Raw genomic sequence first — 13,183 nt, 5'->3', positions numbered from 1 at the left:
TGGAATCGAAGCCTGGGATTGCCTGTGGGTCCTGTCTCTGGGTGCAGCACCCTCCCTGACCCTGGGTACCCGCGGACAGGAGGATGGTCCTCACTGGCTCTCATCAGGGGCTGGGCATCAGGAAATGCCTGCTGGGTCCCTCCCAGGCTGGAGCTGTCTCTCTCGAGCTGCAACTGCTGGCCACCTGTGACACAGGGCTTGTCCTCTAGAGCAGAGAGATGGCAGATTCAGGGTCTTGGTGGAGTCTCACCTTCCCTGCTGGCCCTGAGATTCCATGAACTCTAGGGGGCTCCCAGGCGTTCGGGGGGAACCCCTGGTCTGGGTCTGGATTCCGTGTTCCAGATGTATACTCCACATGGCACTGGCTTTTTTGGCAGGAGCAGCGGCAGCGGCTGGGCGAGGGGACCCTCTTGGACCTGCACCAACAGAAAGAGGCTGCCAGGAGGAAGGTCCGAGAGGAAAAGGCACGCCAGGCCAGGCAAGCGGCCATTCAGGTGCCTGTGCTGACCACGTAGGAACTGTTGGGCCTGACTTGGTGGGGGCTGCTCTGGGGCTCCCTGGGCCCTGGGACACTCAGGGCAGTTTGGCTGGGAGCTTGGGTCGTCCTCTACCGGGGATGGCACTCAGCAATGCTCCCACTGCAGGAGCTGCAGCAGAAACGAGCTCAGAGAGCCCAGAAGGTGAGCTCTGCTGAGCGGGGGCCACCCGAGAATCCCCTGGAGACCAGAGTGCCAGGGATGCAGCAGCCTGCTCAGGAGCCATCCTCCACGCTGGGTGGCACTGCCTACCAGGCCCTCAAGGCCAACAATGCTGGTGAGAGTGGCTCAGTAGCCACCCTGCTCTGCGGGGGTGGGCTGCAGCCAGGAAGGAGGTGCAGCCCCCGCGGAGCTCCCTTGGACCCCTATGCTGCTCCCATGTTGGCAGCCTCAGTCCTCAGAGTTAGGGGCCTTGGCCCCAGCTGACCTGAGGAGGGTGCCGAGACCTTGACAGACAAATGGGCCTGGACATAGGGGCCCCTACAGAGCAGAAGGCCTGGAAGGGTGGGGTGGCACTCTTCCCCCACAGCTGCACACCCAGAAGGCTGTGGCTCCCCAGTGGCTCCTCTGCTTCTGAGGTCACCTCTGCCTCCCCCATGCCTGGCTCCTTCCCAGGGGCACCTCCAGAGCCGCTGTCCCCATGGGATGGCACTGGTGGGATGGTGTGTTCTGCTGTGCAGGTGCTGGCCTCCCTGCTGCAGGCCCTAGAGACCGCTGCCCACTCACCTCCAACTCATCTCCGGAACCGCAGCAGCCTCCAGAGGACAGGATGCAGGTCTGGGCATAGCTGTCTTTCCCTCACTCGTGGTTTTGGCTTCAAGGGCTGCATCCATGCCAGGGGTGTCCTGAGCCCAGCTTATCCCAGCCCCTCCTCTGCTGTGGGGCCACTCGTGCCTGGAGAGGCCACCCACGAGGGGTCTTCTTGCTCTGATGCAAGGTGTTGGCTGTCCTGGGGGAAGCCATCACTGGGGTGGAGTCCTCTTGTTTGCACAGATTCCTGGGGTAAGGGGCCCTGCAGCCTCGTCCGTGGAAGAGGAGCTTCTGGCTCCGAAGGGTGATGTGACAGTTCCCAGCCTGCTCAGTGGTGGGGCCACTTTCCTGGAGGGGGTGCTGGGAGGAGTCCCTGGTGGCTGCAGCTACTCTGGGTTTGAGCAGCTACAGAGAGCGGTTGGGAAAGTCTGAGCCCTGGCCTCACCTTCCAGGGGCCCAATGTTGGGACTGGGGAGCTCCGGCAGTACCTTTGGGGCTCTGCAGTTGGCTTCCTACGTGGGGCTGTCTCGGCCACCGACAGCCTTGCTGCATCTGTCCCCCTGCTCTATTGCAGGACGTTCTCACCCAGGGTGCAGCTGGCGACAACCTGGAGATGGTAGCCCCAAGCAGGGGCAGTGCCAAGTCTGGGGGGCCACTGGAGGAGCTGCTGCACACACTGCAGCTGCTGGAGAAGGAGCCAGAGCCACTGTCCTGCCCCAGGGTCCATCGCAAGGGCAGATACGCCTGGGCCAGTGAGGTGGCCGAGGTGTGCGCCCTGCCCTGCCCAGCCTGGCTGCTGGTACATCCACACAGCATGCAGTGGCTGTGGGGGTTGGGAAAATGGGGTGCCAGGGCTCCTCCTTACTTTGGTCAGGACCCTCCCTCCCAGAGCCCAGCCTCGGCTGCCACCACTGCCCCCGGGGACCCCCAGTCCTCAGGCTGCCCTGATAGCCCCCAGTGCTGGGCTCCTGTCCCACAGGAGGATGACGCCAGCTCTCTGACAGCTGACAACCTGGAGAAATTTGGAAAACTCAGCGTGTTCCCTGAACCCCCTGAGGATGGGACGCTGCTCTCGGAGGCCAAGCTACAAAGCATCATGAGCTTCTTGGATGAGATGGAGAAGTCTGGGCAGGACCAGCCAGACCCCCAGCAGGAGGTGGCCCCTCACCAGACTGCACCTGGCTGCCGGGGGGAAGAGGTCCCTCACCAGCTCCCACCCCGCCCCCAGGAGGAGGAAGTCCCTTACCAGCCCCCATCTGGTCCCTCACCATGTACCCACCCAGTTATGTAGCCTCCCACGGGGCTCTGTGATGATGGAGGCGGCAGGGCCAGCATTCCCCATACTGCTCTCCCCCAGCCTCCTGCCCCCACCCCAAGCCTCCTCCCCAAGCCCTGTGTGGGTGGCCAGTTGTGGCCTCCAGAACCCTGCTGTCCCCAGGCCGCTGGTTGGTCTGTCCTGGGTGAACACCAGTGGCCAGGCTAAATGGAGCAGTGATGTGAACTTCATTGCCGCAGGGCCAGAAGCTCAGAAGTGCGTAGAACTTTTTAAGTGGTCTGTTTCTTACTCCTGAGGCCGCGGCCCTGTTTCCTGTAGAGTAATGAAACGACCTCTGCCGGGTGGCCTGCCGCCTGCCACCTGCTGTCTGCCGCCTGCCGCCTGGCTTCCCATGGGCTCCTCTGCGTGCAGCAGCTCCTCTGTCTCCAGAGGGCAGGGCTTCAGGGCATTGTGTCAGGTCCTCGGCTGCCTCCCTGTCCTCTGCCACTGCTGCCTGATGCTCGGCTGTGTCTGCAGGGGCAGGTGCCGCAGGCGGGGCTGGGGCCTCTGGAGCCAGGGTCCGAGGTGGGCACATCTGTGATGCGGCTAAAGCTGGAGGTGGAGGAGAAGAAGCAGGCCATGCTGCTGCTGCAGAGAGCACTGGTAACGGCCCCGCACTGCTCACCTTGGGCCCTGCGGCCCCCTGCTTGCCAAGGCTGGGCCTGTGGGCCCCAGCATCCCCTCCTCTGCTTACACCCTGCAGGCACAGCAGCGAGACCTCACGGTCCGGCGGGTCAAGGAGACAGAGAAGGCACTGAGCCGGCAGCTGCAGCGGCAGAGGGAGCACTACGAGGCCACCATCCAGCGTCACCTGGCCTTCATCGACCAGGTGAGTGGCCGGAGACTGCAGAGGCCCAGACCCAGCACGTGGCTTGCAGAGACTTCCAGAGCCAGGGGCTTCCCATGGCCTGGGAGCTGCTTCTGCTGTTGGAGGTCACACAAGTGTCTGCTGGACACATTCCAAGCCTTTCCTGTGCCATTCCCTGCTGTCCATGCCCTGGAGAAGTCCCTCCTGTCTTTACCCAGAGCTGTCCTGAGGCAGGGTAGCTGGGGTGTCCCCTGGCCCCTTGGCTCAGTTGCAGCCCTGGTTGGATCCTATTCTGTTATTTTTTCTTTTTTTTTTGGTTTGGATCCTATTCTGGAGAGAACTGTAGGTCTGGGGTCCATGAAAAAAGCAGTGGCCTCCGAGGGCTGCTTGGTGGTTGTCACAGGTGTGTCCTGACCTAGGGTCTGGCCTGGGGCTGTGAGTGAAGCTGGTGTGGTCCTGATACCCTTTGGTAGGCAATGGCCTCCTCCAGGGCTGGGTGATGGGCGTGAAGGACCTGCCCTCATTCCAGGAAGACCCTGACACTACTGCGGGGGGTGGGCTGGGGCTTCTCTGATACTTGCTGGGTGAGGACGGGATGGCAGATGCAGGCCTGGACCTGAGTTTGCACACATGCCCTCCCATTGGCCCCAGAGTCCACCCACAAACCTGGGAGGGGTGGCCCCCTGGGAGGCTGGGAGGGTCTCCTCCATCATGGGTCCTGCCGCCTCACCTCTGGTCTGCGACGCAGCTGATTGAAGACAAGAAGATCCTGAGTGAGAAGTGTGAGGCTGTGGTAGCTGAGCTGAAGCAGGAGGATCAGAGGTGCTCTGAGCGTGTGGCCCGGGTGCAGGAGCAGCATGAGCTGGTGAGCCCTTGCTCCCCAACGTCGGCTCCCTAGGCCTGGCTCACAGGCTGGGTGCAGCTGGCGCAGTGGACTTGGAGTCCTGCCTCGGAGTGTCAGGGCCACAGGGGTGGCTGGGGCTGTCTGGGGGCACTGCGGCACCAAGCTGGTCCCCTTCTGCCTCTCTAGCTGCCAGGCCCTGGGGCGGGGCCGTGGGCCTGGTGTGAGTGCTCCCCTGCTACAGATGTGGACACCCAGTTTCTGCCTGGCCACAGCACAATGGCCATGGACCCAGAAGCCTCTGCCCGGCCTGCCCCACCACCGGGTCCCTGGGCCACGGGCCCTGCTCTCTGTATTGATCAGGTGTCAGTTGAGCACTGACGCCTGGCTCCCCTCCTGCTGTGTGTGCAGGAGCTGGTTCAAAGGCCCACTCACTCTCCGGGGGCTCAGCCTCCCTGGCTGTGCTTCCTACCAGCTTGGGCAGCGATGGTCCTGAGCCCAGGCTCTGAGTGGGAGTTGGCACTGGCATTTTAAAATCCCTGCATGTGACTGTGGCTGACAGCTGAGGCTGAGGACTTCCTGTCACACGGGAGAATGCAGGCTTGGGCTGTCCGACAGGCAGTCACACCCCTCTCTGGGGCAGGGCCTCTGCAGGCTGACGGCTCCCCTCCCATATCTCAGGCCACAAGGTGTGTGGCAGGCGGGCCTGGGCCTCCTGCCTGGCCGTGGGTGCTGGGGAGGAGCGGTGGCTCTCTGGAGCCACGTGTGTGTCTCGGGGCAGCACACGCACTCACCTATGAGCCTTGTGCTGGTGATCCTGGAAGCCTGGCATCTGCCTGTGCCCACGGGATGGCGAAGGAACGCTGTGTCCTTCGCATAGTTTCTTCCTGATCTCCTGTTCTCCTGCTTGTAGGAGATTAAGAAACTCAAAGAAATAATGAGCGCCACGGAGAAAGTCCACCGGGAGAAGTGGATCAGTGAGAAAACCAAGAAGATCAAGGAGATCACTGTCCGAGGTGTGCCATCGCCTCCCAGAGCCTGCAGACATGGGGTGGGCGCTGCGGGCCTGGGCTGCTTTTGAGAGAACCATAACTTCAGGCATTCGTGTAGCCTAAGACCTTCCTGGCAGAAGTGAACGCTCATGCCTGACCACCCCTATGTGGCCTGCCTCCTCTGCAGCCTCCTCTGGGATCCTGGCGGCAGGTGGCCGATCCAAGCTCCACGCAGGAGCCTGGCCCGGCCCCCAGTACCCAGGCAGTGGCCTGAACTGAGGGGCTCAGTGCGTCACTTCCTCAGGGCGGGGCTGGGGGAGATTGGGAGTTTGTGGGTGACGGTGGCACGTGGCCCTGCCATGGGAAGCAGAGTGAGCCACAGGAGGTGGCAGGTGTGGGCGGGGGAAGGGGGCTGGAGGCTGCTGGGTGTCGGGGTCTGAAAGGACCTCAGACCCTTGTCTGGGGCTCCACGAGGCCTGGTCCTCTCACTTTGGACACCTTCTGCCAGGGCGCCTGGGAGCTGCCAGTGGGAGCACCAAGGGTGTGGGTGAGCCCTGAGCCCCACAGGCTGAGAGAGGTGCCGTGGCCCTGCAGGCGCCTCCCCACCTCCTGGGAGTCAGACTCGGCTATGCTTCGGGCTGGGTTTAAGAAGGCCCTGGGTGGGCAGGGTTCCCCTGGGGCCTAAGACAGGCTGGTCTTGTGCCAGGGTTGGGTTTCTGGGCTCCCGCTCGGCTGGACTTGGCCCCGGCCCGGGTAGTGGGGTGTCCCCTGTAGCTGGTGCCCCGCCCCTAGGCCTGGAGCCAGAGATCCAGAAGCTGATTGCCAGGCACAAGCAGGAGCTGCGGAGGCTCAAGAGCCTGCACGAGGCGGAGCTGCTGCAGTCGGACGAGCGGGCCTCCCAGCGCTGCCTGCGCCAGGCCGAGGAGCTGCGGGAGCAGCTGGAGCGTGAGAAGGAGGCGCTAGGCCAGCAGGAACGCGAGCGTGCTCGGCAGCGGTGGGTGGTAGCCCCAGGCTTGCGGGGCCAGGACTCTCAGGGCGTGGAGTCAGGGCAACCTTGAAGGCTGGAGCAGGGTTCCCTTGTTGGGGTGGGCGAGGGTCTCGGTGCAGCATCAGGGAGGACGCGAGGCACTTGGCCCTGGGGGCCCTCGGGGGCTTAGACTCCTCAGCTGGGCCAGCGGCCTCGGGCGCATGTCTGCAGTCCCTGCCCACCGAGGTCTGCGGGGTTCTGCACATGTTTCCCAGGGCTAAGGCTTGGAACCCCCACCAGACGTCCACTGTTTCAGAGCTGGCCCCAGAGCAGCTAACCTGTGGATAAGTGGCCTTGAGGCCCCTCCGGCTCTGACCTTGGGGCCCAGGGATGGTCTCATTGCTTTAATTGGCTTGGGGTCTGAGGGGTGACTGCTGGTGTCACATCCTGAGCCCTGGGGGCTGGGGATGTGCCCCGTGGAGGTCAGGCTCTGTGGGCCAGGGGGCCAGTGGGTAGCCCCTTCTGCACTGTCTACGCCTCCAGGACAGAGCCTGGGAGCCATCCTTTCCTCTCTGGCCTGTTGCCTGTGGTGGCCGGTCCTCCCCAGATGCAGCTCCGCTGGTCTCCTGGCCTCTCCCTGAAGGTGGGGTCAGGATGAGGGCCTGGCTCGAGCTTGCTCAGTTACCCTGGTACCCTCAGGCCAGAGGCAGGGAAGGTGGATGAGGCCTCACCAGGCACCTGCCTCCTGCCTCCTGCCCTCCATGCCAGCCTGGCAGTGCTGAACAGAGCAAGGCTGGCACATGGGCTGAGGGAAAAGGGAGCCCGGACATGGCTCCACAGCCACTTCCCAAAGCGCCATGAGGGCCTGGAGCTCAGGGAGTTGCAGCGGTGGGCTGACGGGCAGGGTCCTTGTGGCCTTGCCTGCCCCCGAGGCCTTCCTTGCTCCTGGGCTATAGCTGAGGGGGAGGGTTCGGCTCCAGACTGGGCTGCCAAAGGGCTGCTCTCGAGGTGGAAGCCAGGCCTGTGTCTGGCCCGTTCCCCTGCGGTAGGTGGGTCCTGGGACCGCCCGTCTCTGCACCCATGAGCCAGTCCTGCCCGTCCTGCAGGTTCCAGCAGCACCTTGAGCAGGAGCAATGGGTGCTGCAGCAGCAACGGCAGCGTCTGTACAGCGAGGTGGCCGAGGAGAAGGAGCGGCTGGGCCAGCAGGCAGCCAGGTGCGCCCAGGGGACACGCCCTCTCCCAGGGACCCTCACCCGCTGACCCCTTACCCACCGTCCTCTCCCGTCCTTGACCCCTGGCCTGCTAACCCCCTCATTTGCTGACCCCTTGGCCACAGGCAGCGGGCAGAGCTGGAGGAGCTGAGGCAACAGCTGGAAGAGAGCAGCTCTGCGCTGACCCGAGCCCTGAGGGCTGAGTTTGAGAAGGGCAGGGAGGAGCAGGAGCGCCAGCACCAGGTCTGGGTTGGGGAGGCTGTACTGGGCAGGGGGGCAAGAGGAGGTTGGTTAGTGGGGATGGGGGCAGCTGGGTAGGGGCTGGGGGGTGGGTGCTGACTGGTCTCTTAACGTCTACCCCCCAGATGGAGCTGAAGGCCCTGAAGCAGCAGCTGGAGCTGGAGAGGCAGGCGTGGGAGGCCGGCTGCGCCAGGAAGGAGGTGGGGACCTGGGCGCCCAGGTGGGCAGGGGTTGGCAGCTGCCTGGGATGGGCTCTGCTGCTGTGGCATCCTGGGGCCTCGTTTCTGTGAGTCATATCTGGCTGCATGGGGTTGTCTTCTGAGCTGATGCTGAGCATGTTGCTTTCAGCCCATCTTTTGTGCAGACTCTGGAAGGATCCATGGTGCCTGGAGCGCATCCTCTGTGGTCCAATAACAGGCGTCATCCCCCTTGCTGGGGGTTGCTATGCCTGTGCACCCCACAGCCAGCCCACTGACACCCAGATGTAGAGAGGCACACGCACAGCAGGGCTCCCCTTAGCCTTTGGGGCCTTCGGAGGAGGTGGCCTCTGCCAGGGTGACAGTCCCACACACATTCTCACCAACCATGCCCTCCATGAGGCCACTGTGCAGGCTGACCATGCCCGTCACCTGGGTGGATGTCACCCAGCAGCCAGGCAGGCTGTGGCAGTGGATGCCTCTGGGCTCAGGAAGATGTGCCCGATGCAGGCCTATGGAGGCCTTAGAAGCAGTTGCTTCTAAGAGGCTTCCTGGGTGGGCTCTCACTGCCTGGGCTTGGGGGCCCAGGCCTTGCCCTCAGCAACATGGCAAGTCCGACTTTCCCGGCCCATCTGGTAGCAGGTGTTGGCCTCAGGTCGTCATGGGCTGTGGGTCTGAGGTAGGGGACCCTGAGCTGTGTGTCATAATAGTCTCTGGCGTGCCTGTGCCCACACTGGGTCCTGATGACAGGATGTGGCGCACCCCAGGGCGGGAGTCTGGAGAGGGGAAGGCTCCTTGCCCCACTGTGGCTCAGAACCTGGAGCCCTCCAGGACCCCCTGAGGCTGGCCTTGGCCCCACCCTCAGCTTTCTGCATCCACTGCCTTTTGAGGGCCAGCTCCCAGTGGTGACCCCCAAGGCAGCGCATGTTCCCCCAGGAGGTGTGGCTGCTGAACCGGGAACAGGAGCTGAGGGAAGAAATCCGGAAAGGCCGGGACAAGGAGATTGAGCTTGTCGTTCACCGGCTGGAGGCCGACATGGCGCTGGCCAAGGAAGAGAGTGAGCGGGCTGCTGAGAGCCGGTGAGGCCCGCCACGAGTGGGCATGGCTGGGTCGCCAGCTGGGGAGGCTGGGAGCCGAGGTGTGAGGGCCCGTGTGTGTCCGGGCTGCAGTGACTCTGCCCTCCCCCCAACACCAGCATCAAGCGCTTACGGGACAAGTATGAGGCAGAGCTCTCGGAGCTGGAGCAGTCGGAACGGAAGCTTCAGGAGCGGTGCTCAGAGCTGAAGGGCCAGCTTGGGGAGGCCGAAGGGGAGAACCTGCATCTGCAGGGCCTTGTGCGGCAGAAGGAGCGGGCGCTGGAGGACGTGCAGGCAGTGAGCAGGCGGGCGGTGGGTGGGCAGTGGATATCCCAGGCCCCTCCTGCTTGCACGTAGCCACTCGCTGGCAGCTGGCTCACTGACTCCTGTGGCTGCCCAGATGAACCAGCAGCTCACCAGGGAGCGCAGCAACCTGGCTCAGGTGATTCGCCAGGAGTTCCAGGACCGGCTGGCAGCTTCTGAGGAGGAGACGCGGCAGGCCAGGGCCGAGCTGGCCGCACTGCAGGCCCGGCAGCAGCTGGAGCTGGAGGAGGTGCATCGGAGGTGGGCAGCCGGGGCTGCAGGGCTGGAGATGGAAGTGGGGCAGGGGAGTGGGCAGGACCCCAGGAGGCTGTGGCTGAGGAAGGCCAAGAGGTGTAGGCAGAGCACTGTGGGCAGAGGCTGGTGTGGGTACCATGTTTGGGGCCCAGGAGACCAGGATCTGTTTTCTTCCCTGACACTTAAGTCTGGGGTGTCAGCCATCCCTGTTGGAGCACCTCAGCGCATCAGGTCTCAGCCTGGCCAGTTCTCCAGGGAGGCAGCTCCCAGGGCGCTGGGCTGGGTGGACAGGCGCTGACAGAGCTAGGGCGCTGTGAGGTTCCCAGCGAGCTCCCTCTATGAGGGTCCTGCCTCCTTCCTGTGCCACCTGCTGCCAGGGCTGAGAGGCAAGTGTGGGCAAGGCTTCCCACCCCATCTGGTACCAGGCCTCTCCAGGGGTGGCCAGGGTCACTCCAGGGGCCCATGTTGGGTCCTGACTCATAGCAGGTGGGTTCCCTGGACACCTGCCTGGGCCAGCCACAGGAGTCATGGTCAGCAGAGCTGGGACCGGGCTACCCCGTGCACTCTGAGTGCTGCAGGCAAGTCTGGGGCCACGGGGCGGAGGCCATGCTGAATCCCACCACGTACTCCCCACAGGGTGAAGACAGCCCTAGCGAGGAAGGAGGAGGCCATGAGCAGCCTGCGCACACAGCATGAGGTGAGTCCCTGCGGCCAGCCCTGTGGGACCCCGGGGCCGGGAGCGGGCCTGACCCTGAGGGTGTGTTGCAGGCTGCAGTGAAGCGGGCTGACCACCTGGAGGACCTGCTGGAGCAGCACAGGCGGCCTGCACTGAGCAGCAAGTGACCAGGGATACTGGGACACCGTCCACAGACGGAAAGCAGAGGACAGAGGGTGGACTTGGGCCTGGAGATCACAGGGACGCCTGCCTGCCCGCCGAAGAGGCTGGTGTTGGAGATGCCAGCGGCCAAGCACCTGTGGCTACATTTTAACAGTAAAGGGTCCGCTTTTTTCAATGCCTTGAGTGACTGCCTTGCCTTCTCTCCTGGGCTGGAGCCCACCCAAGACCCCCAGAGCAGCCAGGCATGGGTTTGGCTCTCTCCCTCCCACTCCCCTCTCCAGCCTGTGCAGGCTGACCAGGATATCATGAGGCTTGGCCATCCGCTCCCCAGCTGGCAACCCTAGCACTCAGCCAGCAGTCCCCAGCACTCAGCCAGCAGGCCCCAGCACTCAGCCAGCAACTCCCTAGCACTCAGCCAGCAACTCCCCAGCACTCAGCCAGCAGCACCCAGCACTCAGCCAGCAGCCCCCTGCACTCAGCCAGCAGCCCCCAGCACTCAGCCAGCAGCCCCCAGCACTCAGCCAGCAACTCCACAACACTCAGCCAGCAGCCCCCCAGTACTCAGCCAGCAGCCCCCAGCACTCAGCCAGCAACTCCCCAGCACTCAGCCAGCAGCCCCCCATCACTCAGCCTGACCCCCAAGTTTCTGTTCTCTGCCTTGCCCTGGGCCCTGAGACTCCCACAGAGAATTCCCCACCCCGTTCCTGGCCAGGTGCAGGAGTTGCTCAGCAGAACTTGCCCCTTGGGAGGAGCTCTGAGGGCCCCACCCCAGCCCTGCAGGTGCTGGAAGCCCATGGCTGCCAGTGTGCCCCTATGGCTGGAGAGACTCTAAAGGGACAGGAAGCTCCCCCATCCCCACTGTCAAGATGTGACAGCCTGGAGCGCTCAAGAAATGAGGATGGACAGGGCCCACCCATGCGGAGGGGGGCACTGGGGAAGGTCCCAGGCAGGGGAGGGCATGAGAGGGCACCAGGTCCCCTGCTGGCGCAGGGCACCTGTTCACACCCAGCCTTTGCTCAGGTCCCTACACTTGGCCTGGTCAGCTCAGAACTTGCCCCAAATCCTTGGGGGGCAATCCTCCCTCCACCTCCATCTACACTGACCGGGAAGTGAGTGCTGCCTGCCCACTTACCAGGGTTGGAAAGCCGAGGCTGTGCCTGAATGCTTGGTGGGTGACGAGGGTCTCTGAGCAGGCTGCGCTATCCTGGGACCTGGCTTTGGGGTCGCTCTGGCTACCACACCATACTGTCCCAGCATCAGTGCCAGGGAGACCCATTGGCCCCAGTCCTCAGTCTTCCCACCTGCAGCCTGGCTAGGACCACCCTGGCTGCAGCAGCTGCTGTACCGGTGCCCGTGGTCCTGGGAAGCCCCCTGTGGAGCAGAGGTACTGCTGGCTGCCCAGGCCTGCCCTGAGACCCTGCCCAAAGCTTGCCTTCCCCCGGGAGGGGCCGGCCAGGATCACGCTCCCCTGCCCAGCGCCATCCTGCTGGCCAAGTCACTGCCCTGGACACAAGGCCTGACTTGGTTTTTACCCTTCCTGGGGAGAGGTGGCATTGTCCCTGGTCCCCGTTGTGTGATCAGCAGTGTGTGTGAGATGGGCTTTGCCCTGTAGCTGGTGTGGGTCTGCTGCCTGGCAGGGGGTGCAGGCCCCTGGGTCCCTCTCACCACCCTCCAGGTTCCCAGGTCCAGGCCTAGGCTGGGGAAGTTCAGGACCTCGGGGGTGAGGCTGGGAAAATGCCCTAACACGGACGTAGCCCAGACACTCTTTTTGGTCAGAAAAGGAGCGAGAAACAGGTGTGACCTTCAGCCAAGGACGTCCCTGGCTTCCCAGCCCCTGCTCGATGGGTTTCATTTGTTGGCTTATTGCTCCGTGTTCCTGAGACCTTCATTTGTTTGTTCACAAGGGCATGTGGTGAACCTTTTGCATTTGGGGTCACCTCTGGATCGCTGCATCTCTTGAGTTTTGTTTTTTTTGTTGTTGTTTTTAATTTTTCAATTTTTATTTTTTGAGACAAGGTCTTGCTCTGCTGCGTAAGCTGGAGTGCAGTGGCGCAATCATAGCTCACTGTAGCCTAGAACTCCTAGCCTCAAGTGATCCTCCACCTCAGCCTTCCAGGTAGCAGGAAACCACACCAGCTACTTTAACTTTTGTAGAGACGGTCTCACTATGTTGACCAGATTGGTCTCAGAACTCCTGGGTTCAAGTGATCACCCCACCTCGGCCTCCCAAAGTGGAATTACAGGTGCAAACCACCATGCCCAGCCTGTTGGTTTTTAATTCAAATGTTAGTTGTCACATACAAGAAAGACAATTTGCGTTTGACATAAGGGACTGGGGTCGTGTATCATTTCTGTCTCCGTGCCGCCCTCCAGCCTTGTGGCCTCACGTGTCCTGCTGATGAGAAGCGTGTCTCTGAGAGGTTGAGGCACAGGGAAGGCTTGTCTGCCAGGCGGCTTCACCTGGACGGGGTGCCCGAGAGAGGGGGATGAGATGCCATTTCTCCTCCCTATGGGGAGTGGAGCTTGGGAAACTGGGAGTGGGGTGGGCAGGGAGTGGCTCTGTGCTTCAGGGGCGGCTATGAGGTCCCAGCATTCTGGGAAAGGCCCAGGTTAAACCTATTGCCTGAGCCTTCCAGCTCCTTCTGCTCCGGGTAGTACTAGTGCCCATCAGACAGTAAGCCAGAGCTGGGCTTCACCCAGCAAGACACTGTGGGGGTCCCCAGGGGGATGTAGGGGTCTCTGAGCCACAGTGGGGGGAACCCTGAGTCTCTACCATTGAGAAAGCCGGGCTCCCTTCCCTCAGCTGGATCACTTACCTGTCCAGGTTGGTGGGCTGTTGGGGGTGAGGGGAGGG

The 13,183-nt window shown here is 63.1% G+C and overlaps 1 protein-coding gene across 33 annotated transcripts in view; it reads left to right on the top strand.

The window, feature by feature from the left end:
* Positions 1-10,504, top strand: part of CEP131 (centrosomal protein 131) — a 28,745-nt gene extending 18,241 nt beyond the window's left edge. For 3 of the 33 annotated variants that reach the window (XM_035302047.3, XM_078374897.1, XM_035302052.3), the window contains 18 exons: positions 378-494; positions 645-813; positions 1,217-1,311; positions 1,861-2,052; positions 2,266-2,442; positions 3,079-3,204; positions 3,305-3,430; positions 4,158-4,274; positions 5,164-5,266; positions 6,035-6,236; positions 7,316-7,423; positions 7,546-7,663; positions 7,786-7,860; positions 8,794-8,936; positions 9,053-9,230; positions 9,334-9,497; positions 10,128-10,188; positions 10,260-10,504. In XM_035302047.3, coding sequence (XP_035157938.3) covers positions 378-494; positions 645-813; positions 1,217-1,311; positions 1,861-2,052; positions 2,266-2,442; positions 3,079-3,204; positions 3,305-3,430; positions 4,158-4,274; positions 5,164-5,266; positions 6,035-6,236; positions 7,316-7,423; positions 7,546-7,663; positions 7,786-7,860; positions 8,794-8,936; positions 9,053-9,230; positions 9,334-9,497; positions 10,128-10,188; positions 10,260-10,334 — 2,346 coding nt within the window. In that variant the 3' untranslated portion in view covers positions 10,335-10,504. Of the gene's footprint in view, positions 1-377; positions 495-644; positions 814-1,216; positions 1,312-1,860; positions 2,086-2,265; positions 2,485-3,078; positions 3,205-3,304; positions 3,431-4,157; positions 4,275-5,163; positions 5,267-6,034; positions 6,237-7,315; positions 7,424-7,545; positions 7,664-7,785; positions 7,861-8,008; positions 8,937-9,052; positions 9,231-9,333; positions 9,498-10,127; positions 10,189-10,259 lie in introns of all 33 variants that reach the window. The other 30 variants (XM_035302044.3, XM_078374895.1, XM_035302051.3 and 27 more) reach the window with 20 other exon arrangements.
* The last annotated feature ends 2,679 nt before the right edge of the window (positions 10,505-13,183 follow it).

The sequence above is a fragment of the Callithrix jacchus genome, chromosome 5 (assembly GCF_049354715.1).
Source record: "Callithrix jacchus isolate 240 chromosome 5, calJac240_pri, whole genome shotgun sequence".
Classification (NCBI taxonomy): Eukaryota; Metazoa; Chordata; class Mammalia; order Primates; family Cebidae; genus Callithrix; species Callithrix jacchus.
Note: the sequence above shows the minus strand (reverse complement) of the source record. Positions and strands in the feature narration are given on the sequence as shown.